Below are 26,441 nucleotides of genomic sequence, written 5' to 3'. Positions count from 1 at the left end.
ACAAAATCCTGTGGTTGCTCCATCCCCAAGGAGGCAAAAGGCAGCAGGAAAATGCCACCATCCCATTCCCCACCGTCCCAATAAAGTTGATTTTTCCACCAAGGAGCTGCTGGTCCAGCCAGCCCACCAAGGATGGCGATGCCAAAGAGATGGGCAGCTCTCCCGAATCATGGCTTGGGCTACTCCTTCCCCCCAGCTCCAGTCCTGGTATAAAACCCTGAGGAGCATAACCATCCTTATTCAGCCAAAAAGTAATTAGTTTAAATGAAAAAGTCATTTTCCCAGGCAGGCTGGCTCCCCACACAACCCCACGGAAAGGGTGACACTCAGAGGTGGCGTGGGCAGAAGGTGGTGATGCCACCAGGGCATGGCCACATCTGTAGGTGCCACCGTCACTCATCCACACAGACCATCCTGCCCTGGGAGATGCCTCCTCCTGCCGGCACGGATCCAGCACCTTCCCCCGGGGCCAGGCATGGCTTTGGCCCCCACAGCAGCCACAGGTCCCCCTGGCTCAGAGGCTTCACATCTGAGGCACCATCAGGCTTCAGCGAGCTGGTGGCATTTTAACCCTCCAGCAAATGCTTTACATTCAGGGGTTGGTTTGAGCTGGCACCAAAAGAGCCGCTCGCCATCATCTGTATTCCACACTCTCCTCTTTTTGTTCTCCTCTCCCCGCATTTGCTGCCCTGAACAAAGTCCTGTGACTCGCTCGGCATCTGTGGCCAAATATTCTCCCGATGTACAATCCCAGCTACCAGCTTCATGCCCATCATGTGGACATGGGGTCTTCTGCCAAAACACGGCCAGGCTACTGATGAGAGGTCTCAGGGACAAGCATGAAGGTCCGATTGCCCCACGATCCTGTCTGCCATCGGCCACAGCAGATGCCTGAAGAGGTTTCATAAAAGCAGGACCAGGGTGGAGGGACATGGTCCCCGAATCCTTTCTGGGCTCCAGCTTCCAGGACCTCCTGAGCTGGACATGTCTTTGCGCTTTGTAACCTTTAAGTGCTTTTTCCTCCATGACTTGGTCACCTCCAAGCTGCTCCGTGACCACGATGTCCCACAGCGAGGGGTTTCGCTGGCTGGGGGCACACACAAGCCCTGGGGCCACACAGAATATCTGAGATGAACATCTGGGAGCCCCAGAGCAACGCACACAGATCTTCTCCTCCTCCTCCTCACCCCATCGTCCCTCCGATCTCTACAGTAGATCCCCAAATCACGTGCAGAAGGGCCAGCTGGAAGCCCTGGGATCCCTTCATCCTCTCTTATCTGGAAGAGGAGGAGGGGAAGGAGTTATCTGGTTTGCAAACTCCCCTCTGCCCTGGGAGGTTCCCCTTCCCTCTGCAGAAGAGAAGCCCCACGAGAAGCAGTTGCTCGGGCCACGCTAAGGCCCTGTTTTAAGCATTAACAGGAAAAAACAGAGAGGAAAAAGAAATAAAGCTGTGCTTTAAGTGAAACATTTTGGGGCCTTTTTTAAATGTTAATAGTGCCGTGAAACTTCAGTGATCTCCTCTCCTTAAAAAATGAGATTTATTTTCACAGGGAATACCAGGCATATTTGAACCAGCCCCAGAAGTACCGATATCCGCCAGCGATACCATGCAAAGTCACTCTGGGTCCCTCCTGGGGACGTCCCTCTCTTCCTTTGGGACAATCCATGATTTCACAGAATCACAGAATGTTTGGGATTGGAAGGGACCTCGAAAGATCATCTAGTCAAATCTCCTGCTGGAGCAGGATTACCTAGATCATGTCACACAGGAACGCGTCCAGGCGGGTTTTGAATGTCTCCAGAGAAGGAGACTCCACAACCTCTCTGGGCAGCCTGTGCCAGTGTTCGGTCACCCTCACCATAAAGAAGTTTTCCCTCATATTTATGTGGAACCTCCTGTGTTCCAGCTTGCACCCATTGCCCCTTGTCCTGTCAATGGATGTCGCTGAGAAGAGCCTGGCTCCATCCTCATGACACTTGCCCTTTACATATTTATAAACATTAATGAGGTCACCCCTAAGTCTCCTCTTCTCTAAGCTAAAGAGACCCAGCTCCCTCAGCCTCTCCTCATAAGGGAGATGTTCCACTCCCTTAATCATCTTCGTGGCTCTGCGCTGGACTCTCTCTAGCAGTTCCCTGTCCTTCTTGAACTGAGGGGCCCAGAACTGGACACAATATTCCAGATGCGGCCTCACCAGGGCAGAGTAGAGGGGGAGGAGAACCTCTCTTGACCTGCTGACCACACCCCTTCTAATACACCCCAGGATGCCATTGGCCTTCTTGGCCACAAGGGCACACTGCTGGCTCATGGTCATCCTGCTGTCCACTAGGACCCCCAAGTCCCTTTCCCCTACGCTGCTCTCCAACAGGTCTGCCCCCAACTTGTACTCATACATGGGGTTGTTCTCGCCCAGATGCAGGACTCTACACTTGCCCTTGTTATATTTCATTAAAGTTCTCCCCGCCCAACTCTCCAGCCTGTCCAGGTCTCTCTGAATGGCTGCGCAGCCTTCCGGCGCGTCAGCCACTCCTCCCAGTTTTGTGTCATCAGCGAACTTGCTGACAGTGCACTCTATTCCCTCATCCAAGTCATTAACGAATATATTGAATAGAACTGGTCCCAGTACCGACCCTTGAGGGACTCCGCTAGACACAGGCCTCCAACTGGACTCTGTCCCATTGACCACCACTCTCTGGCTTCTTTCCTTCAGCCAGTTCACAATCCACCTCACTATCCGATCATCCAGACCACACTTCTGTCACACCCGTGACTCAGTTTACCCACTCGGCCTGCCTCACTACAGCCTACTGCAATTGTAGAAGCAAATTTCCTTTCTGGAAGGGGAAAATGAGAGAGATGAGTATCAAAGAGGTAAATTTGTGTTCCTATAAAGCACATATCTGAGCTTACAGGCAGTGGAGACACAGCAGGAGAGCAGCGGTACCCGAGGAGGGATGAAGAGCAGGTGAAAACGGGTTGTCAGAAGATTGAAGCAAAGGAGAGGAGCAGGAGGACAGAGAAACCGGTTGCCCAGAGCAGCAGCAAAGCTGAAACACAGCACGAACGGAGCTGGAGACGCCAGGAACAGCCGGGATGCGCCGCGACGGGCGCCCAACACAGCTCCCCGCGCCGACAAACCCACCCCGGCCGCTTCGCTCCCTCCCATCAACACACACAGTCATCTCCAGAATTATTTTGCAAAGCAAAAATGTTTGCCTTTCAGTCTCGCCTAGGCAACACGGTGGATTCACCAGCCTGCACCTGGTCTTAATACCACCCTCGTTACCTCCTGAATTCACGTGCAATTAGTCATGTACGCAGCACCGTGCTGCCGGTCCCCTCACCAGCAAATGCCTCCGCAGCAGGTGAGCGGGGTGAGGGAGGCAGAAAGGGGATGGTTGCACATGAAAACTCCCTGCAAGGATCTACCGTGGGTACCTGCTACCATCAGAGGGTCTTCATCTCTCCTGCAATGCAGGGAAAGGCTGAAAACTGCCTCCGAGCAGCCCAGGACGGGTGGCAGGGCTGGGATTAAACTCAAATTCACAGAATCATCATAGAATCACAGAACGGTTTGGGTTGGAAGGGACCTTAAAGCCCATCCAGTCACAACCCCCTGCCACGGCCAGGGACACCTTCCACCACACCAGGTTGCTCCAAGCCCCATCCAACCTGGCCTTGAACACTGCCAGGGAGGGGGCAGCCACAGCTGCTCTGGGCAACCTGGGCCAGGCTCTCACCACCCTCACAGCAAAGAATTTCTTCCTCACATCTCATCTCAATCTCCTCTCTTTCAGTTTAAAACCGTTCCCCCTCATCCTGTCACTCCATGCCCTTATCAAAAGCCCCTCTCCAGCTTTCCTGCAGCCCCTTCAGGTACTGGAAGGTGCTAGAAGGTCTCCCTGGAGCCTTTTCTTCTCCAGGCTGAACAGCCCCAGTTCTCTCAGCCTGTCTCCAGAGCAGAGGGGCTCCAGCCCTCTGAGCATCTTCGTGGCCTCCTCTGGACTCGCTCCAACAGCTCCGTGTCCTTCTGATGTTGAGGATTCGCCCATTTCCTGGAGATTTGGGGTGGACCTGGCAGAGGGGGAGATGCCCAGGCTGGGCTCTGGTTTCCATGCTGGCATGTTGTGAGTGAGTCCCACAGCCCTGCCTGATGGAAGGAGCCAAGGGGATTGTACTGAGGTATTTTGGGGGCCTGAAACAGCGAGAAAAAGGGTTTCAGGACAACATAATTAAGTAATTTCCCCGCTGAACCCTTCCTGATGGAAACGCTGCCTCATGGTGCTTCAATGGGTAACGCTGCTCATGCCGACAGCAGGGTTTCTCGCGCTGGTGCTGCGAAATCCTGTTCCAAGCCAGGCATGACAATGGCTGGTGGCCACTTCGGTGCGACAGTGGCTGCTTCTTCCTTTTCTGCCCAGGCAACAGCTCCTCTCAGACCTCTGCTGTCCCCAGAAAAGCCCCCAAACCTTGGCACGGTTTGGTGCCGGTGTAGGCAGCACCCTCCTCACCCAAACCCCATATGGTTGCACTGACTGGTACGTGGGCAGCGCCCAGGCAAGCTTCTCCGGGGGGTGATGGTCAACAGAGCCGAGCAAAGTCACTTGGGGTGTCCTGGGAGTCACAAATGGCAGGAAAACCCCACAGCAAACCCCACGACACCAGAGCTGGCCCCCTAAAGTGGCTTCACGCTTCAGCCCCTCCGGAATGGTTGTGTCCCCGCTTCCCAGCCAGCAAGAGAAGATGCTGCACAAAGAGGGCTGCGGTACCCAGCTGCCTTGGAGACCACGACCTCGCAGCCAGCGTGCTGGGACAGGCAAAGGAGCTTCCCCGAGTCCTGCGGCTCATGCAGGGAACAGGGATAAAAGTCCAAGGGAGAAACTGAGGTAGAAACGGAGGATGAGCCGGAGTCCCAGCCCAAGGCACCGAACACAAGTCCATCCCGGCAGCACTTCTTGCGTTCAGGTACTTTCAAGGGAAAGAGATCTTCAGTGGCAAGAGGTCTTCGGTGGGTTGAGATGTCCCATCATCCGCTGTCTCGCTGCCGTCTCCGCTTTGCTTTAACACAGTACAATGCTATTTGGCGACAGCTAAGTGAGTTTATCACGGGGGAGAGAGTGAAAGACAGCTTTAACGGTCTGGGAAAGGGTTCAGATCCCTTCCTTTGTGGTTGGACAGCTCTACATCAATTTGAATTCGGACGGTGGGCTTTGGCAGTTGGGCGTACGCAAAGAGCTGGGGCAGTCTAGCTGGGAATGACACAAGGCTTGGCCCAACACCCTTTCTAAAGGCACGTGGTGAGAGCGAGCAGCATAGTGCCGCTGCCAACCAGCCCACACCCAGCTGGCAGCACCACCAACCCCTTGGGGTCCCCGGGGTGGGGGGGGGGGCAAATCACGCTTCTTAGCAAGATCAGGGCTGGCCATGAGGGCAGGACCTTGCTCCCTCCCCTGACCCAGGCAGCCCCATCCTCCCGTGTACCTGCCCCAGAGGGTATCGCTCAGCAAAGGGCAGTCCATCCCTGTCCCGTGCCCTTGATGCTCAGACGTCCATCAAAAAGCAGGTCCCACCCTGGGAAGATCTTCCCAAACCACAGTCAGTCTCACGGGGTGCATCAGGGACAGGGGATGGGGAAAGTCCCCCTGCCACCGCCACCGCAGAGCGGCCACCGCCAGCCAAGGAACAGCCCCGGCCCTTCCTTTACTCCCCAGTGCAAATAAATCCATCCAGGCTACTCCAAGCACTGGGGACAAAGCACACGGCAGAGCCCGAGGACAGGGTGGGTGCCAGCGGGGCTGGACACGGGGCCACTCACCCACCACTGAGCCAACGCGGCTCCAACCAGTGTGGTGACCCTCAGCAGCGAGGAGGAGACCATCCTGCCCCATCCAGCAGCATCTCTCCGTGGCCGGCGGAGATGCAAGTCTCAGCACCCCCATAAGGACACCGTTAGAGGGATCCGGGGTTTGGGGCCAGACAGACAATGTAACCACAAAATGCCCCTCCGAATCAGAAACCGGGGAGCTCCGAGGACTGTAACGCCATCGTGCTTCTACTGGCACGTGAAACCTTTTTGGGATCCTACCCTGACCGTTCTGGAAGGGTTTCACCCAGCAGGAGACGTGTCCCCAGAGAGCAACCGGAGGGATAACGGGGACATGATCCACTAAGCCACATCCAAGCGTCAATAAATCTGGGGTCATAACTTTGATAAAAGAAGCACTTGCCGTGCAGAAGGACCTGCCCATGGGGATGCTCATCGCTCCTTCGGCAGCCTTGGGTCATGCACCTCTGGCTCACGGATTCAGGAGCCCCATCCAGCTTCTCCAGCTGGATGCAGGGGGAAAGATCGCTGCTTCCCTGCCCAGGATGAGGGATGGGTGAAAGGGAACCTGCAGAAGCCATAAAACCTCCCGGGGATCCCCTGGGTGAAGCCGCCTTTGCTCCCTGCTCAGGGGCAGAGGGGATGGTGCAGCCCTGTCTCCGGACACCCTGCCAGGCAGCCGGCTGGCTCGCAAGAAGCTACGTGGTGCAAAGCGAGGGGCTGTGCCACAGCCTGTGCCACCCATGGGTGCCGCTGCCGGATGGCCCAGGAACACCCATCTGCAGGCAGGGGCCACCGGGCAGGCGGGACCCGCCGAGGGGGCACAGGCATGTGCCAGGCCACAGGATAGGAGCATCCCCTGCCCGACTGCCACCTCCCAGGGCATCCCGTGGGACACGCAGGGGCGCCTCGCCATCCGTGCCAGAGCATCGGCTTCCCTGGTGCGCCCCAGAGTTGTGACACTGACAGGTACTGTAACGGCGTAATCTATCACCCCATAATACCAGTGTAATCACATTAACAGGGTAAGACCCTCAAGGGAGGGGGCATTAGGAGATGTCATTATTTATCCCGCTGGCAGAGCTCCTCTGCTGCTCGTGCATCACCAACAATGGTACTCAGCACCTCGCAGGCTCCGGGTGCTCTGCAGGCACCGCAGCCACCTCCTCACAGCTGGAAAGGATGGGGCCCTGCCATTTTCTGCTTCCTACAGACCTCCCTGGGCCAGGGAAGATGCTCCGAAGAAGCCGGGTGGATGGAGTAATGTTCCCCTCACCTGGACCCACGAGCACGGGGCCCTCCCTGCGCTGCCCGTAAAGCACAGGGCTCGTCATCACCAGCCGCTTCCCGCCTCCTTTTGAAAACCTCGGCACCTGAAAAGCCACCCCGAAGCACTGCCCCTGCCCAGCGCAGAGCTGCCGCCGCAGATGCCAAGCACAGCCCCACCACCTCCAGCTGCCCCTGCCATCCCCCACAGGTGGCACGGTGGCTGCTCGGCTCCGGGAGAGAGCGGTGCCAGAGAAGGAACCGGCTCGGCATGAAGGGTGGGAGCAAGACTCAGCCCCATCCTGCCCTGCGTCCCCCCCTCCTACTACAGCCCTGATGATGTCTCCAAGGGTCCCCCCGTACCCCCCTTGCCACCCTGGTTGCTCCCCCCCAGCCAAGCAGAAGCTGGAGGTCCCCAGGGGCTGCTCTGCCCCAAGCAGCCACCCTGTAGCTACGGGGAGCTGCCGTCCCCCAGGACGAGGGCATTGGGAAAGGCAAGAGACTCTACACTGGTCCTGTACCTGTGCCAGCATCCCCCTGGGGTGGAGGGCTGGTCCCCCCACAGCTGTAGGGACACAGCTACTGCCGGGTCACTGCTCCAGGGCCAGACAGGACCCACGTCCTCGCAGAGGGGCTCACACCCGCGGAGACACCGAAACTGGAGCTCTCAGTAAGCCAGGGATGAGCAAGTAAAACCACACACCTCTACGTGCCTCAGGCATGCGGGCAGCCTCGGCTGCGGCTGGTTGGCACCGACCTGGTGCCCCCGGTGTCACCATTTAAGGACACTCGGGCAGAGCCTGCCCTGGCAGCAGGGGAGCAAAGCGCAACATGATTCCTTCTCCAACCCACTCCAGATGAAGTCTGGAAATGTCATTACATGGTCCCCAAAGCCACTTACCGGCAAGAAATCACGAGCCCCGAAGAGCAGGAGATCTGAACGCTACGGAGAGGGCAGGGCGAGCCCCGGGCTCGCAGCAGCAAAGGTGTTTCCGTAATTCACCGCCAATGGAAAAGCATCGGGCTCCAGCCTGGCAAACGAAAGCAAAACTCGCTCCTCCACACCCAGGCGTGACGTGCGGAGGGAGGCAGCACCATCGCTGACGGGGGCCGGAGGAGCCGCAGAGCCCGAGCGCCTTTCGGGAGAGCGCTCAGGAAATCAGAGAGTGGCAAAAAAAAATGTATTTTCTCGAAACCCGAGAGAACGAAACCAGGCTCTGATGGTTGTGACCAGACAACCGCACCACGGGGGCCTCTGCAGGAGGCAGAGCCCAGCCTTGCTGCGTGCCCTGTGCCCGCTGCATGCCCCGAGCTCGCTGCACGCCCTATGCCCGAGCGCACGCCCTGCCCCTGCTCACAAAGCCACACGTGGTTTCCGCAGCGGCAGCAGCTCTGTGTTGCTGCTCAGACTCGGAGCCAGGGCAGGCAAGGGGCAGGGCAGGACGGGAGCGGAGTAGTGTCCTCCGTTAAGGACGCGCAGCACGGCCGAGCCGCGCAGACCGGCCCCGCTCCAGTCTCCGCTGGCAAGCGCGTATCTGGCTTGGACGTGCGGAGAAGATTGTGTGTTTTCGCTTGGCTACAGGCTTCCTCTGCGGCTCGATTTAGGGAAATCTGTGATTTAGGGCAGAAAACATCGTGATGTCACCGTGAATCCACCACATCAAACCCTTTACACAACCACCCGACAAAGCCAGACCTAAGGAAAAGGCTTACGCGCCAGCTCTGTGCCCACACGCTGCCGGGGCAGCCGCTTCCCTTCGCTGTGCCGGAGCACAGAACAACGTTGCCCGTTGGCCACGGGCAAGCGGGAGGCTGGGTCCCGCAGGCAGCACCCGCGGGGGGCTCCATCCCAGAGAGACAAACGCCAAACACGAATCTCTTCTCTCCCCGTGGCAGCGATGCTCACCCAGACGCAGCGGCGATGCCCACCCGGACACGGCGGCGATGCCCACCCGGACACATGCTCCGGGTTGGACAAACAAGCAAACCAGGAACCGCAGGGAGGCAGGACAAGGCACGCTCGGGATCGTGGGCAGATGATAACTGCCAGCCACCGCATTCAAACTTTCCCACCCCAGTACTACAGCAGCCGTACAAGCTGCTCTCACGATGCGGGGAGGGGATATATCTGGTTCAACAACCAGTAAAAACAGATTTGGAGGAAGAAGTTGACTTCATTAAAGCCAGACCCTATGAAATGTAAAGGCGTAGGGCAGCCCCATAGCATCCAGCCAGTGTGGCTCCCTTGCAGGTGCAGAGGGAACCTCTTGCATTTTAAGTATGCTTACTGTATACCGGCTATTTAACCTAATAAAGGCTTAACTAATTAAAACCAAAAATGCTGGCTTTCTGCATTTTAATTCCTATTTCCAGACAACACCATGTATCACAAGTGAGAGGGGGAAAAAAAAAATCGTCATCAAAGAAATATCTTTAAAACCAATTTCTACCACAACCGTACACCAGCCAGAAAGGCCCCAGCAGCAGCCCCAAGGGAGGGCAAGAGCACAGGTCCGTGCACTAGCTCATCCCCCCAGCAGCCAGAGCTTCACAGCCTTTCCCCTGATAACATAAATAAATATTAATTCCCAGGTAATGTGCGACGCTCATCTGCACCGGCATGCCAACACCAAGCCACAAAGAGCACCACTGCCATCCCCACCTTCGCCCTGTTGGAGCGAGTCCAGAGGAGGGCGACCAAGCTGGTGAAGGGTGTGGAGGGTCTGACCTACGAGGAACGGCTGAGGGAGCTGGGGGTGTTTAGCCTGGAGAAGAGGAGGCTCAGAGGTGACCTTAGTGCAGTCTACAACTACCTGAAGGGAGGTTGTAGTGAAGTGGGAGTTGGCCTCTTCTCCGGGGAACTAGTGATAGGACAAGAGGGCGCAGTCTCACGCTTCGCCAGGGGAGGGTCAGGTTGGACATCAGGAAGAATTTCTTTACAGAAAGGGTTATTAGACATTGGAATGGGCTGCCCAGGGAGGTGGTGGAGTCACCATCTCTGGAGGGGTTTAAGAAAAGACTGGACATGGCCCTTAGTGCCCTGGTCTAGTTGACAGGGTGGTGTAGGGGCAACGGTTGGACTCGATGATCCGTGAGGTCTCTTCCAACCTGGCTGATTCTGTGATTCTGAGATTTTCCTCAAGAATCTTATTTTTCCGCCTGCTTTGCCACAGAGATGCTGCCACTTGAGGTGTGAAGCTTCACCCTGAAGCGGATTTATACGCCGGCGATACCAAAAATGCAGTGGTTTGTGATGAGAATCACGTCTGATAAATTCTCAGCCCCTTCCCAACAGCTTCAGGCACCGCTTGAGGGAATATAAAACTCGGTTTAAATGGTTGCACAGCGCTGGACTTGCTGTTTAACAGCAAATTCCCAGCTCGTCTCATGTTTGACATCAGCCTCACGACGGCTGGTGTTTCTTCCTGAATCCTCAGCTCCTGGAATCCCGTGATGATGGAAGCTCCAAGGCTGGGGGGAAGGCGACTATTTTCGACGAGAGCTTTTTCCTGCTGGCTACAGGCAGAAAATCTGACAGCTCACGAAGCCAAAGCCTCAGCGAAAGCAGCAGGCAAATAAAAAGCAGAGCCTTTCTTGCTCACGACACTCCAAACTCACCTGAGTTCCCAGGAATTACCTTTCCCCCTGCTCCCACGAGCCAAACAAGTAACCTGACAACTCCAGCCGCCAGCAAACCGAGCCAAAGCAGCAAAAAGCGATGACTCAGGTCCCTCAAGAAATATTTTACAGAGGTTTAAAAGACAAACTGTAAGATTTTGGGGGGGAGCAAGTGTTCAATTCTTTTTTTTTCATGCCTTTTCGTGGTTTTGCATCCTGCCAGGAGCTCTGTTTCTAACGCCTGGCTACTGCACCGTGCCACAGTTTACCTTTCCGTCTCCTTTCCCCCCACCCCGCCTCTGAACGCAAGCCAAGGTTCTCACATAAAGAGCTCCTTATGAGAGCTGGCAACCCCAAACCAGGACAGGAGACTGCAAGCTTTGCTTTTTCAGCAATTAACAGGGTGTTACGTTCTCGGTGCGCCGACGGCTCCCGGAGAACAAGCCCTGATTTATGGTGGCGTGAACAACTCCAGCCAGTTTTCCCCGGGCACAGGTTTCCACTGAAGTCAGTGGGAAACTCTTTCCACCGGGTGTAAGGGGAGCAAGAGACGGAGTTATTCCTCCCAAACTCTTCACACACCACGCTGAGACTCCTAAAAGGCGACCAAAGCCAACGCAATTCCAGTATACAACTGGGCAGACAGGGTCCCTTGCTGCCCACCCCAGGAGGAAGGATGTCCCCAGGGCGAGAGACGCTGATGTGGCTTTAGATGATGTAATTTATCTTTAGCCCGAGCTCAGCAAGGCAGCGGGGAGGGAGAAGCGTCACAGCCGGAGTCTCAAACACCAGCAGTCGTACGACCCTGCCCACCCTCACGGTGCTACAGCGCGGTGTCTGCAACCCCTCCAAGGAACACAAACCCTGACCCCAACTGAGCAGGTCCTGGGAAGAGCGTGGCACACGCCGACAGCAAAGCCTGTCCCTGGGGTGCGGAGGGATGCTGGGCTCTCAGACAGCAGCTCCAGGAGCGCTCGTCCACCCAAGGCAAGTGCTAGGGGCTGCCTACACGGCAGGTAGGTGCGCTTTTGGGGACACCTGGAAGCCTCACCGGGTGCCGTCCCTCCACGTTATCCCAGCCGGGATGCTCCAGAGGCACGAGCAGAGAAACAAAACCACACATCACCAGAAAATCTACGTCCCAGGCTGTCACACAGCTGTCACCAAAGCAAACGCAGCGTTTCCCCGAGGCTGCTCCAGGAAATCATCCTCCACTGCCTCAGTTCTTCAAACCAGATCCCTTCCGCACGCCTCGAGCTTTTGTTCCCAGCCTCCCTCCTCCCATCGCTCTGCTCCCTGCCCCCACAACTGGTTGGGATTTCTGGCCCGGAATAAAACATTTTCTGACCCCAGAAAAGCACAGTGGTATCACACACCGGCATCAACCCCCCCCTTCCAGATACCTGGGCTGGCAGGAGGAGGCTGGCGCTGGCAACAGGAGCAGTATCAGAGCTGAGCGCCCCTGGGCTGCGCTCGCACCGGGCTGATTCTGACTCCAGCTTCTCCAGCAAGGTTCAAGTGCATCTCCAGGAGGCTTCAAATCTGGGGCTCAAGGTTCAGGGGGATCCTCCCAATCCCTTCCCGCGAAGCAGCTCAGGCTCTCGGGGAGTCAGCAGCGAGGACCCAGCCCTTCAGAGATGTTTCTGCCACCGAAGCTCAGCTCCAGCTCCTGTTCCACCCTCCTTGCGGTGACCAGCTCCGAAGGGTGTGTTTGCCCACCAAGTCCTCCAGCCCCAGCTGGCTTTAATCCAGCCGCTCGCCTAAATTAGGGTTACTCACCCAGAGATTTATCGCATCAGATCCTCAGGCTGGCGGAGCTGACGGGAAAACACCTCCCTGCCTGCCATCCTCCCAGCACCCTCACGCTGCCGAGCGAAACGCTCCGCTCGCCGCTACCTCGGAGGACGAGGCGTCTTGGCGGGCGCAGAGAAGGAGAGAGGGGCAGCCCAGCCGCAAGCACAAACCCTCTCGGTTCTGCGCCAAGGATCTCACCACCAGCCGGAGCAGCGTCAGGCTGCAAACAGCTCCCGAAAAAGCGCTTCTGCACTTCCCCAGCCTTCAGCTCCGCAGATCTCCCCCACCCCGTGACTCGATGCCGGAGGAGAAGGAGAAGCTCTTGTGGCAGCTGCCAGGAAAAAAAAAACCCCACCAAAGGTCCCCAGCCTTGGGGAGCGAAGGCACCAGCCCCTGGCGTTTGTTTGGGGGTCGCGTGCCCGGTGGGCATCTTTAGGAGCAGATGCACAGAGAGTGGGGATGGGCAGAACAAGTTTTACACCGTGCACGGACGGAGGGGTCTGGATTGGGGAAGGGAGCGTAAAGCAATGGGGGGGCTGTCCCAGGGGACGGAGAGTATCAACCAGAGGATGGAGGGTCTGTCCCAGGGGAAGGGGGGGTCTGTCCCTGGGGACAGAGACAGAGGGCCTGTCCCAGGGGCTGGAGGGTCTGTCTGAGGGGAAGGAGTGTCTGAGGGAAAGGAGGGGTCTGGCCCCGGGGAAGAAGGGGCTGTCCCTGGGGACGGAGAGCAGAAGGGACACCACACACCCCCCAGAACAAGCCGCTGGGGACATTGCCCTGCAGGTCCCCATGCGGGGGCTGACACCGAGGGCCAGCGCAACCCTCCCGCCCGGATACCCGAACTCACCGCCGGCGCATCCCCCACATCCATCCCCACCCGCAGCGAACGATCCCACCGTGGGACTGCCTCCCCCCCCTTCTCCGTGTCAAACCGAACGGCCCCTCTCCTCCCCGCCCAACCCCGCACCCCTCCGTTATCCCCACAGCACCCTCGGGGACCGCCGGTACTCACCGGGCCGAGCAGCTCCCGTGGGACCGTGGGCTCAGCGTTTTCCCACGGCCGCGCCCGTCGCCCGCCCCCCGCCATCACCCACCACCCCCTCCTATACTGGGAGGGGTGGTGGGTGATGGCGGGGGGCGGGCGACGGGCGCGGCCATGCTTGGGCTCCCCCCCGCTTTGCTTTTAACCAAAACCACTGATTTTTTTGTGCTGCCTGGATGCCAGCGAGCTTCACCCTGCTTCGGTGATGCGGGTGCTCACGGTGCCGGTCGATGCCCTAACGCTTATTGCCGAGTTAAAAGTTTAACCGTGGCTTTTGCGGGTTGAACTAATTTGGAAAACAATGAACAATCACCGAGTTAAGGCCAAGAAAATGTAAATTGATTTTTGGAACGTCAAGGTCCAGAACAAAGACATAATGATTTAATTAAGATTTCTTGTGCAGGTGGCCAACTTGGCATAGAAAGCAAGGATTTAAGTATCCTTAGCTGAACTGCCTTCGTTATAATACTTAAAAAATCACACCCACAGGTCAAAAAGACCCTCCCCCAGGTGAAGACCCTTCCCCTGAGCACGTGTAGATCGTCCAAGAATGACCAAGCATTTATAATCAGAGATATTAACCACTGAAAAGTATGTTATGCAAATAGAGAGATGATTTCATGTCATTCTTTATGTATAACAAGGTACTGGGATTGGCAGCTCCTGAGCTGGCCAGCATCGCTCCTACCAGTCACCCTGCTCGACCCAAGGAGCCGGTGTCCTCTCCCTTCCAGTCTGGGGTTTGTACCCAAGGTACCACTAACCTCACCTGATGCTCAGCGGACACATCATCAGGCCTCAGGGATATTTATAGAGATATTTTTTTGATATGGAGAGAGGGTAATAAGACTGGAAGCCTCCCTCTGAGGCTTCAGATTAAATAAACCATCTTTATTTGCACAGAACCCTTTACTATAGGCTCAGTTCATGCTTTTAAAGATCACGGGCAAAATAAGTCCCTTACTCCCCCCTGGCCAGCTTTCCCCTCTCCTGCAGCTTGAGCTGTTAAAGGCAGAAGAGTTTCAAGGCACCGAGCCAGTTTTCAGCATGGATGAGGTCCCTCACTCCACCAGCCCCACTCCCTTCCCAGCACCCCAGGAGCGGGGCAGGGGACACAGGACGGGCTCACAGGTCACGAATGCTCCTGCTCAGCGTAAGCAACACGACAGGCAACATCCAGCTAAAAGCTGAGCCCAGTTTTTAGGAGCAAACCCCTTCTGTGTAAACCCAGCCAGAAACCACCACAGGAGGTGACAAGGTTGTGCCTGAAAGGGGAGAAGTGGGGTCTGTGCCAGACCTGCCCTCCTATCTCCATGCCCATGGCTCAAAACGTCACTTTGGGGGGGAAAAGGGAGAGGCAGCCAGTATTTCATGCATGCCAATGTGCTTATTTTCTCCAAAATCAGGTTTTCCCATGTTTTCTCTCCTGCCCAGCATAATGCCTCCAAATCACAGCAGGTTCAGCGCTACCTGGAACTGGTTTTAGCAGAGGGGAAACTGGCGGCTGCATTTCCAGCCCTACAAAACAGCAGCCATTGCGTGCAAAAGCAATGGGTTTGCTTTAGCCGGAGCCCAGCCTGGCTCCAACTGTTCCTTCGCACAAAATCCAGGCTCTCACCGCCCTGCAGCAGTCTGTTTATTTACAGCAGTGTATTTCTTTCTTTCTAAAGATCTGGTCTCAGGGGGGAACAAAATCCCTTCTGTGTATGCAACCAGTACTGACTAGCTCAGCCATTGTCTTTCCGGAGACTGGAGGCAGCCTGAAACAATAGGGGTGTGTGGAGCATCCTGATACATTTCCATTTTTGGACTGTGATAAATCTGAAACATAATAGTAAGAGCTCTAAAAATGGCCCACGGTAATTATCTATTTGGGAATCGTTTTGGTATTCAGCCATCTCACACAATCCCAACGGCCTCGCGTCTTCCTGCATACCAGAAGGTTCATTTAAACCCTCAAAACTGGACGAGGCCTCCAGGTTCCCCTCGGAAACTTTCAGACGCGACTGCAAGCTGGAATACAGACATCAGCAGCGCAATGAAAATGGGAAGCAGGCTGGGGAAGGGCAGCCTAAAATTCCCTGGCATTTGATGTAAGACACAAACTAAGGACCGATTGCGTCGTCGTGTTTCACGTACGACTCAATCCCCGTCTCAATTTTTTTTTAAATGCAATCTACGCACTCAAAATACAGGATAGAGTCTGGTTTTAGCCGAAACTGCTGGACTACAGACAACTGCTTCCCATTTTTGGGGTTTTGCTGACACCTGGTGTTGTACAAAAGATGCTGCGACATCCTGCACATCCCTTCCTGGGCTCCTGTTGGCATGGCGGCTCTCTCGGGTCAGCCAGATGTTGTGTCTGGGAGCTAAACCCTGAATTTGGGGTAAGAACCTGAGAAATGCAGGTGGGCATTTAGGTTTCAGAGGCACTCTTGAACATCTCAAGAGAAGCGCTGCCGCAGCAGTATTTGTAACATGCCTTATGTTACAGAATCCCAGAATCACAGCGTGGTTGGGGTTGGAAGGGGCCTCTGGAGATCATCCAGCCCAACCCCTGCCCAAGCAGGGTCACCCAGGGCACGTTGCACAGGGTCACATCCAGGCGGGTTTGAATATCTCCAGAGAAGGAGACTCCCCACCCTCCCTGGGCAGCCTGTGCCCGGGCTCTGGCACCCTCCAAGTCAAGGAGTTTTCCCTCATAATCAGATGGAACTTCCCGTGTCTCAGTTTGTGCCCGTTGCCCCTTGTCCTGGCGCTGGGCACCACTGAGAAGAGTCTGGCCCCATCCCCTTGACACCCGCCCCTAAGGTATTTGTATTACTGCAAACCTCGTGGTAGAGATACACACTTCCTAACTTCAGGAGCCAGGAGAACGGCAGGGAGGAATCGCAGGTCTCATTTATTTTCAAATAGTGCATTTCCTTGCAAGGGAAAACAACTCAACGCTGTGACCCAAACCCAAGAGATCTCTCTACAGCAGCTGCTCTACCCAAAGCAGCCATTTAGGGTTAGCACCCAAGACCCAGAAAACAAAACTGACTTCGACAGTCAAGCACTTGTGAAAGCAGCATTCTTACTTATTCAGTTAAAGCACATTTTTCCCCATCGAAAAAGGAGGAAAAACTATAAGCAAGAAGGCACGTTTCAGACCAGTAAAAGAGGAAAACAAATTCTCGTGACACCTGAACAAGTTCAAACGCAGGAGTGGGTGGGATCAAGGAGACGACCCAACGGAGCTGAACAAAGATCTGTTTGACAGTGATATTTTCTGGGTTTCCCCTGGTACATGGGCCTGTGGTAACAGCAAAAGGCTCTGGCTGTGGTTGCTATGGAATATGATGACAAAATGGCCATCAAAAAGTATATTAAAAAGCCCAATCCCAGTACTTGCCTTCTTCACGCAGAGTAAAACCCAGCCTCTATCTTTTATCACACACAGTACTCAGTCCTACTAAAATGATGTTTCAAATGCAGGAAAAATAAAGAATTTTCAGCTCAAAGCCTGGACACCAAAACAGACCGTGACTGCAAACTCCATCCAGCCTCTTGTACTTCCAAAAGTCCTGGGAGACCAGGAGAGCCCAGCTGACAAACACACTCACCTCAGAAGCTGTGAAGAGCTAACGGCACCAAGACGCTTTGTGGTACATGATCACGCTGCCTTTCGTGCCACGCTTCCTCTGACGGGCACTGCTAAGATTTGCATCTGCAAACTAGATCTGAAAATATAGAATGAAAATAAAAGCTGCGTTTGGTGAAGCTTTTCCTAAATTCCAGGGTTTGAGTCTCAGGTACCTGATTACTTCACTGAATTATGGCCTCATAAGGAATTTCACCACCTTTTTTTTTTATTTATTTTTGCTTTTAAACCCTTTTCAGAGCACAGCCTCTGCAAAACGTGTCCCACCTCTATGCAACAATGTCAGTATCTCACAGAGCCTAATGCTGGTCTTTCAATAAGGAGAGTGGCTCCCCCAGCAATAACAGGCACCAGCTGTCCACGTGCCCAAAGCTTTCCTGGACCAGCATTTCCACCTCCTTCCAAACGCCTGGCCCTGCCCAAATCAGATCACTTACATCTCCCCAGGCAAACGCTGCTGTGAACAAAATTCCATAAATAAATCCACCACAAGGATTAAATATTTACAGCACAAACATGCAAGAAAAACATTATAAGACAAGTTAATAAATAATGAGAACGATGCGGCCGCACACTCCGGCAACTCAAGCAGTCCTTCCACACGTGCAAGGGGCAGCTGCAGTCCATCTCCTCTGCTGAGCAGCAAACTCAGTGTTTGGGATCTTCTCCCTCCACTTCCCACAGGTCCAACATCCATTGCCCAGCGACACGTAGGCTTTGGGATTCAGGGGACAGTAAAGGCTTGAAGGATCTACCACGTGGTCAACACGTCAAGCTAAGTGACCCTTCGCTTCACCTCAAAGAGATCAGTGCAATCAAGTCTTCAAAAACGCCACAAAGGTCTAGAAAACCCCACGTGAAAACAGTCAGTAGTGCACATCCTCACACAGAACGGTCGGTTTTCTTCCAAATTGTTTTACAACCTGAGTACCATAAAGTTTCTCATTGAAATTTGTGGTGATACCAGCCTTTCCGTGTTATCACAGTAGAAATATTGATCCTTTTGGGGCAATGATTTGAAATTTCAAAAGTCCTGAAGATTCTACAAGGAAACTGAGGCAATTCCATGTGAAAAAGAGCCTGATATGAAGCAAAGGAAAAGAGATACTACCATTTTTTGCCTACAAATCACAGAAGTATTTCACACAGTTATATACAATTCCCAAACAGCCTGTTTCAGTGCATTTGTAACACAGTCAACAATTTACAATCTTCTGCTTTTCTGTACAATAAAAGCTCACAAGAAACAGAACGCCGTGAAGTGTTCATACTTGGTTCAGTGCAACGAAGGAAGACCTAAGAGTTAGTGTTTAACTGTAGGAATTTTTGATTTCCTGGCTTCATCAGTGCAATTTTTGAGGGCAGTGGGAGTCAGAGAGCAATTCCTAGTCAGGCAAGGGCTCTTCTTTGCTAGGAGAAACATAGTCTTGGATCTTGGCTTGTCAAATTCTCAGCGAGGCCCTTGGGCACGGGATTGTCCCACAGCCTACAACGACAGCAAACGTGTTACTGTAGGACTAGGTGGGGTAAGCAAGGAGATGGCATGCCCAAGAGGGTGGAAGAGGCAGCTTTGGGTTTTCATCAAAGCAGGTCCGAAAGTTAGACAGGAATGAGGTATGGCCCTATCTCAGCGACACAGCAGCAACCCACCAGCAGCCTACCTGCTGAGATGGTCTCACTTATCTAAGCTTGGGAGACAGATTAAGGCTTTGAAAAGTCCTCAGGCCACTAGGATCTCAGAAAGCGGAGGAATAACTGAATCACACATAAGCAACCTGATTTACACGAGCCACCCGTCTTCATCTACCTCATTTGGTGGAGTCTACCCAAAAGCTTCCCATACCGGGCCTCTACCTTGGGAAGCAGAGTGCCCCGAGGAGTCAGAGGGACTGCGTGCTGTGCTGCACCCACCAATCTGAGCAAGAACACAGGGGCCCCAAGCTCAGCCAGGACCAGAAAGGTTCCTCAGTGGTTGCTCTCTGACTGCTCTCACTATTGGGGAAGGCAGAGCCTGTTTTGGGCTCAGGTAGGAGTAGACAGTTGGCTGTGGGACCTGTATTACCAGAAAGATATCAGAGGTGCTCTCAGAAGTGTGACTTTTCAAATGAGGGAAGGATGAAAAGGCTCCGGGGAGACCTTCTAGCACCTTCCAGTACCTGAAGGGGCTACAGGAAAGCTGGAGAGGGACTTTTGACAAGGGCATGGAGTGACAGGACAAGGGGGAATGGTTGTAAACTGACAGAGGGGAGATTGAGATGAGATCTGAGGAAGAAATTCTTTCCTGTGAGGGTGGTGAGACCCTGGCCCTGGTTGCCCAGAGAAGCTGTGGCTGCCCCCTCCCTGGCAGTGTTCAAGGCCAGGTTGGATGGGGCTTGGAGTAACCTGGTCTGGTGGAAGGTGTCCCTGCCCGTGGCAGGGGGTTGGGACTGGATGGGCTTTAAGGTCCCTTCCAACCCAAACCAGTCTGTGATTCTATTCTATGAGTGGGTCTCTCCTACAAGAGGTTTCCAGTGGAGTTTGATACACAGGGTTTGAAGAAGCAATGACAAAGAGTAGGAAAAATCAGGTGTCCAATATCTGCAAGATATGGATCCCAGGACAGACTGGGACAGGGCAAGAAAGTATCTCAGAAGTTAAATCAGGTGTAATGGGAGAAAGAAAACTTATAGGAAAAACTGCAACAAACTCTGATGGGGACATTACACAACTGGGTCTTCATTTTTACCTCATTTAAAGCCAGAAATCTTTTCTGTCCCTTTATCCCAGGACTTTCTGAGGGGGTGGAGCTGGCCTAGAAAACCCTCAGCTTACTTGGCTTGCATCTGTGTCCCCTGCAATATCCTATTCCATGCCAGCTAACCCAGGGCAGCAGGTCAGCATGGGCCATGTCTGTCCCAAGACTGGTCACCCCCCCACTTCCCCTTGCTGACCTGATACCCAGCCACAGAGCTCTGTGATACCTGCTCACCTTATGAATTGGATTTCCGGGCATTTGGCAAGTTCCTCTGCTAGCTTGGTGGCCCCACAGGCACCAATACGATTTTTCTCCAGACTGTTTTAGAAACAAAAAAAGAAAGTTTTAAAATCCAAAACCAAATCAAGAGCAGAAAACAGCTGAATAATCACTGGCTCCTGCTCCTGTCCCAGAAGAGCTACGCTTTTGCACAAGCACAAGTACAACTTACACCAGCCTCATCTTTATGACCGTGGCTCTATCGATGCAAGAAGCGTGTGTGTAATGCTCCCTATACAATGCTCCCTGTGACCTCCTTCCGGCAACAGGACTTGTAAGCAGATCTCTTGCCCTTGGAGCACTCTAACAGATCCCACTGTGAGCTTGGTGCCAAAAAATGCTAGTAACAACTCCTCCTACCTCAGACAAAACCTCCCTGCTTCTACCTGTAGAACAGCCAGGCTCTAGTACATAGTTTCCCAGCCCAAGACAAACAAAACTCAATTCCTGCCCCTATGACCCACAGACTAATATTTTCATACAGCTGAGAGATGGAAGACCATCTCTGAGCACGGTACCCATCTAGACCATCCCAGACACTGAAGAGAAGTAAAAGCTTGCAGGAAGCAGCTCACCTGAGGTCATTAGGTGATATGAGTGATGTCCTAGAAATACCAGTTTGTCTTCCCTGACTCAAACAGGAGGCCTTCAAAGAGCAGCTTCTGCTTAGATACCTACACTGCAAACACCTTAAATGAAAAATGCCTCTCTGTGCTGTGTATCCTCAAGCAAGGCTTGCAGCAAGAATGCTAAGCAAGAATTTGAACTGCAAAAGCCTGTCTGTCATTCCTAACATCCGTCTCCTTTTAGGAAGTATGGTTGAAGGCTCAATGACAGAAAAACAAATCTTCTTCCTGGAGTTGCTCTCAGGGCTGTACTCACTCTAACATCTTCAGCTTTTCCATCCCTGGGAGAGCACTGGCCAACTCTTGGGCTCCTCCGTCACCAAGGGCGTTCCAAGACAGTCTAAGACAGACAAGAAATCCCAACTGTGAGTCAGTTGACAAACACAAGGGGAACAGCAGCAGTGCAGTGCTACAACCCCCTCATTAGCCTGTTTATCATGGCAAGCACATATTCCCCTGCTTTACAAGCCTAATTTTGAGGAGTTTCCTCAGTTTCACCACGTATTTCCATGCACAGTAAGGCACCAGGGAATGTCACCACAGAGCCTGAGGACCATGGTTATCTCCTGCATCCTGCAGGCCCAGAGGAGTGAGATGTGAAAGATGGAAATGACTGCTGAGCACACAGCTTTACCCCAGGGCAACTCCTCCTTGTGCTGATGGTGTTAAACTACTGCAGCAGCTAAGGTGCCTCTCAGACCTGCTCTTAACGCTGCCTTTTGACCCTGAGCTCTTTCACAGGATGGCTCCCAGGGCTCTTGAAAGGCTGGGTTTTTCACTTTGATGCGTCAGCAAGTGAGAAAATCCTTCAGATCCTTTCTTTGCTACTGGCTGAACAGCCTGGCCATCTCCCTCTCACCTGGAAAACAGAAACCTAGCATGGCACCAGTCAGTGCTTCACTCAGCTGAGTGACCCTGGGGCCACCCCACAGAGCCACTCCTCTCCCCAAGTCTGAGGAACTCCAGAATTTCTGTATGGCATGTAGGAGCCAAAAATAAAAGAAAGGCAGGACAGGATCCAGCTCAAGAACTGGGGCCTTCCACCAGACAAGGTCATGGCCTGTTCTGGGATTTCATGGGTGTCAGCTTACTGCTTGCCATGTCACCCAGATGACAGAATTCAGCTGTGCCTCCACTGACAAGACAAGACTCCTTCTAACACTACTATTAAAGGAGAATCTGCCTATCTGTTAGTAATGCAGGAGGCTGTAACTAACTACATGGTTAACTAGTCTTAGTGCCATGCTGCAAGCAACACACCTATGCACTGAACATTGCTTTGCTCATCCCGTTACTTCCCTGGATTATTGCCAGGTCTCTCCTGGGACTGGCAATAAAATCCTGGCTTTAATCTAATGCCCTGAGTCCTAAGACATCTGTGATCTCCACACAAATACCTTCTGGGGGATGAAGAGGAAAGTCTGGTGGGCTTATGACCCATGCATCATTTTACTTAAACCACCCACGAGGTCTTGGCAGAACTGAGGCATGTAAGAGTAGCATGACAATTGAGTGTCATCCAGCTGGCCACTGCAGAGATGACCAGAGAGCTCGACGGAGGAGTGATCTCAGCCTAGGAGGTCTGTACCCTGCCAACACCTCCAGCAGTGTCAGTCTTCATTAAAGCTACAGGTAGTTCAGCATTGATGAGACCGCTGCTGACCCCGGGGGATCCTGTGTACTAGAATTAAAGTTAAGGTCTCTGTAGCACAATGGGGCAAAATGCTTTTAAAAAGACATCAGCTGGAGCAGGTTCCCAGCAGGCTTCTCCCTGAGGTTCTCTTGGGCAGGTGAACACATGGCTGAATGTAGTTAGCCCATCTATTCTGTATATTGAAAACACTAAACATCCATGCATCAGCAACCCCTTTTATTCCAGTGTGGAGAGTGAGATTGCAGCTGGTGATACCCCCTGTTCATCCACAGCCTGAATTCACTTGGCTTTGAGCTCTCAGTTCAGCCTCTACATCGCACAGAGAAGCTCTTGCTGTGCTCTGAGAGTCAACTGTGGCCACCTTGTAAAAAAAATGGAGGCAAGACTTGAACCACAGGAAACAAGACAAGGAATTTGTACTGCCCCTCAGAACAGATGCTGTAAGACCGAGAATAATGGGCAGAGTTTGAAAATGACTGTTTCCTCTATAATCCATTCAGCTCTTCACTTTCAGCTTCCAATAAGCTGCTAGTTATACCAGGAAATTTTTAGCAGTGAATTTAGTCAATTAGTAAATTGCTAGTAAATTTATCACTAAAAAGTACTTAGTGGTAAGGACCAGGAAGTATTTAGCAGGATCAGAAGTGTACTGCAGCTGAAAATAGGAGCAGACATGTAAATAAGAGTGGCCCATGTGTTGAAGGGTCTCCCCATCCGTTCCCACACTCACATTATTTCCTCCATGGAAGGGCACTGTCGGAAGCCATGAGAAAGTGCTTTTGAAGCATCATCAGTGATTCCACAGAGTTTCAAGCTGAAGCAGCAGAGAGAGAAAAAAAAAAAGAGGGCACAAGGTGCTGGTGTCAGAACTGGTGGGGAATATGGCACCGGCATCAGCACCGTCTGCTGCGCTCCTGCGCTGGCAACGCTACAAACAATGCCAGCCACACTCTGCCCCAGCAGCCTCCAGTGCTCTGGTACTCACTCAATCCTCCGGAGGTGTCCAAAGCATGGCAGCCCCTCGGACAGGGCGTAGATACTTCCTTCCCCCAGGTCATTTTCTGCTAAACTGTAAGAGTAATGGGAAAGCTTTGAGTGGCCGTGGAAAAAAAGCAGGTACAGGCAAAGAAAAGCCATCACCAAAATGTAACTATGTGAATTAGCAAGTCAGTAACCGGTACCCAGAGTGAGTGAGGACTCTAGACAGGACTCTGGTGTGACTTGAGAGGAAATGATGGTAAGGGAGAGTGGGAAGAAGACATGGCTCTCAAAGGCTCAGGGGGCAGCTGCCTTCCAGCCTTTACCAGGGTGTGCTGCTCTGTTTTCACCTACCAGCAAACACAAGCTGTGGCAACACCTCCTCTACTCTAACCTATCTCACACCTAAATTACCACCATCCTAACTCAACTTATTTAACAATAAAGACCTAACAAAGAACGGTGGCATCAAGGATGCAGCAGGAAGAGTTAATTCACATCGTCTCCAGTCTTTCAGTTCCACATTTAGAAATTCCGTCACTCCCCAGGTGACTGGATACGACAGTTCGAAGACACGTGGCTACACAAAGCCCGGCAAACAGCACTGGCAGACAAGGTTTAACATCTAAAGTGATCTAAGCTGCCCTGCAGGCAGTGCACTGCAGTGACCTTCAGAGAGCATCTCCTCTCATCCTATGATGAGTGTCTAGGAGGACTGGAGGGATTGTCCTCTGCAGAGTCACCCTGAGCACAGACAGAGCCCACGTGACAGCCTCAGGCCTGTGAGCTGAAATGATTCCCACCCTCACCGTGATACTGGTCCATGCATTTGGCACCATCCCAAGCGCACCTGCCATGGCCTACCTTATCTCTTCTAGCAGCCCACATGCCACCAGCGCTCTGGCCAGCTCCATCCCTCCTGCAGGCCCAATGTTATTGTTCTGCAAGCTAAACAAAAGAAACATAAGCATTGGAGGTTTATTTTAGAATAAAGCTGTAAAAAAGGCTCGTATTTAACTTGCCAAGAAGACAACTGCTACATTTTTTGAACCAGCACCCAATGCTGGTAATAACTTGGGATTCCTGTGGATTAGTCCCTGTGGAAAACAGGGAGGCAACAGTGGGGGCCAGCAATGTGGCTAGCACGTGCCACGGCTCCTGTTGCTGCCCATGACACAGCCCTAAGGCCACACCAGTTCAGTGGGTTTGCCCATGCTCACAAGGAAGGAGCACAGTCAGCTGGTCGTGCAAAAGCAAAGGCCGCAGAGCACCGCTGGGAGTTGGTCTCCATCTCTGTGCACATGGGATCGGTTTGAGATGAGTGAGGAATGGCCTTAAGAACAAAGAGCAGATGGGATATCTTACGTCTGCAGATTTTTCAACACCTTTTCAGTGAAGACAAGAACCTACCCAGAGGACTAAAGTCTTCCACCACTGGGATTCCTTTCCTAAGTTATCTTTTGATGATACCTTAGACACAGGCTGGAGACACACCACTGAGCCCAGTGAGCTCTTCTAGCTCACCAATTTCTTGCTTTGCTACTGTAAAACAGCACGAGACATTCCTACACGTTAGAGCCCTGTAGATCCTAACGTGTCTCCCAAAAGACTCCCATAAAAAGTTTAAATACCACTGAGTTCAAGAGGAAAAATGACTCTGAGGTGCCGCACAAAACAGCGAGGGACCACAAAAGCTGCTCATATTTATGGTTACATTGTACCAGAACGAGAGGACAGCCAGAGGCATCAGAAGCTAACATACTCAAAACCAATTTAAAGGGTTATTTTACTGTATTGTATGATGGTTCATCTGGCATTATGAACCAGGAAAACCTGGTTCATCTCTAAAGTTAACGCTGCAAGAAATTATGCAAGAATAGTCAATGTGACCTGATGCAGCAGAGTAACTGTGGAGGGTTTCTCAATCCTGAGACACTTAAAATAACATCTAAACAAGAGACCAGCGCACCACTGCAGTCTATACCTTTTTCCATACCTTCTTTGAACCATCCCACATATTCCCCAGCTTTCCTGGGGCAGAGGCTGACACTTACTGCAGGATCTTGAGGTTGGTCATGTGAGGCAGACAGAGGGCAAGTTTCACTGCTGTTCTGTCTCCAAAAACATTCCTTGACAGCCTGGAAGGAGCAGAAACGAAACGTTACTGGCAGTGAACTGCAGAGCCTCGTTCCTCACCTGTGTGTCACCCACCCCCGTCTGTGACCCTCATTCCTCACCCACATGTGCACGGGACTACGCTGAGAGAAGCCAATGTCCGCGATTCAAAGGACAGTGAGAGTGGGAGGAAAGAACAATGAGGTTTTGTAACCCTGCAGCAGGAGTTAAAGAGGGATGTAAAACTGACTTGCACTTCTCAGGAGCACACTGATCTCCCTTTCTGACTCAGTTGTCCTGAGCTGGAATTAAACTGAAATTGCACTTTTTAATATGTGCAATTACAGTCCAGTATACTGTAATCTGAAGGTTACATGAATAGCTCCAGCATTTTAACTGTACATTTTTCTCATTTGTTCTTTTTTAAATTTTATGTATTTAATATGGCAGGGCATGTGTATTGTATAAACTGGTCTGGAATGGAGTGACTGATAATACATCTGGCTGAGGAAAGCCTCTGTCTCTCATCATCCCTCCCACACCCGGCACCGCACATTCCTATCCCATGTAGCTGTGAGTTTTTACCCTGCTCCTGTAAGAATCAGTGGTAAAGCTCATTTTGGCTTTACTGGAGCCAGGTTAGATTTGGTTTCTATGCCTTTATTTTTGCCCAGCTTCCTGAAGGGACACTGGAAACGACACACTTACAGTAGCTCCTCGACGCGCTTGCAATAGGCAAGAGCTTCCACCAGCTTTTCCCCTCCAGCAGGACTAGGGCTGTTCCCTGAAAGGCTAAAATAACCATGAAAGACTCTCAGTGAACAAGAGAAACAGAACAAGAAACAGAATGTATCAGCTTAAGATATT

The 26,441-nt window shown here is 52.8% G+C and overlaps 2 protein-coding genes across 9 annotated transcripts in view; both read right to left on the bottom strand.

The window, feature by feature from the left end:
• The window catches only part of CPNE2 (copine 2), a 58,055-nt gene extending 44,477 nt beyond the window's left edge, over positions 1-13,578 (bottom strand). Inside the window, exon 1 of one of the 3 annotated variants that reach the window (XM_068411675.1) lies at positions 13,516-13,578. The gene's annotated coding sequence lies outside the window, so the exon portion shown is untranslated. Of the gene's footprint in view, positions 1-7,612; positions 7,762-7,992; positions 8,439-13,515 lie in introns of those variants that run through there. The other 2 variants (XM_068411674.1, XM_068411673.1) reach the window with 2 other exon arrangements.
• A 3,800-nt stretch (positions 13,579-17,378) lies between these two features.
• The window catches only part of NLRC5 (NLR family CARD domain containing 5), a 53,432-nt gene continuing 44,369 nt past the window's right edge, over positions 17,379-26,441 (bottom strand). For 3 of the 6 annotated variants that reach the window (XM_068411210.1, XM_068411209.1, XM_068411211.1), the window contains 8 exons: positions 26,283-26,366; positions 25,514-25,597; positions 24,324-24,407; positions 23,467-23,550; positions 23,212-23,295; positions 21,084-21,167; positions 20,157-20,240; positions 17,379-18,674 (listed from right to left, as the gene is read on the bottom strand). In XM_068411210.1, the coding sequence (XP_068267311.1) occupies positions 18,599-18,674; positions 20,157-20,240; positions 21,084-21,167; positions 23,212-23,295; positions 23,467-23,550; positions 24,324-24,407; positions 25,514-25,597; positions 26,283-26,366 (664 nt within the window). In that variant the 3' untranslated portion in view covers positions 17,379-18,598. Of the gene's footprint in view, positions 18,675-20,156; positions 20,241-21,083; positions 21,168-23,211; positions 23,296-23,466; positions 23,551-24,323; positions 24,408-25,513; positions 25,598-25,649; positions 25,790-26,282; positions 26,367-26,441 lie in introns of those variants that run through there. The other 3 variants (XM_068411212.1, XR_011049069.1, XM_068411213.1) reach the window with 3 other exon arrangements.

The sequence above is a fragment of the Nyctibius grandis genome, chromosome 12, assembly GCF_013368605.1.
Source record: "Nyctibius grandis isolate bNycGra1 chromosome 12, bNycGra1.pri, whole genome shotgun sequence".
Taxonomy (NCBI): domain Eukaryota; kingdom Metazoa; phylum Chordata; class Aves; order Nyctibiiformes; family Nyctibiidae; genus Nyctibius; species Nyctibius grandis.
The sequence above is the reverse complement of the archived record's forward strand: the minus strand, read 5'-3'. Positions and strand labels throughout refer to the sequence as shown.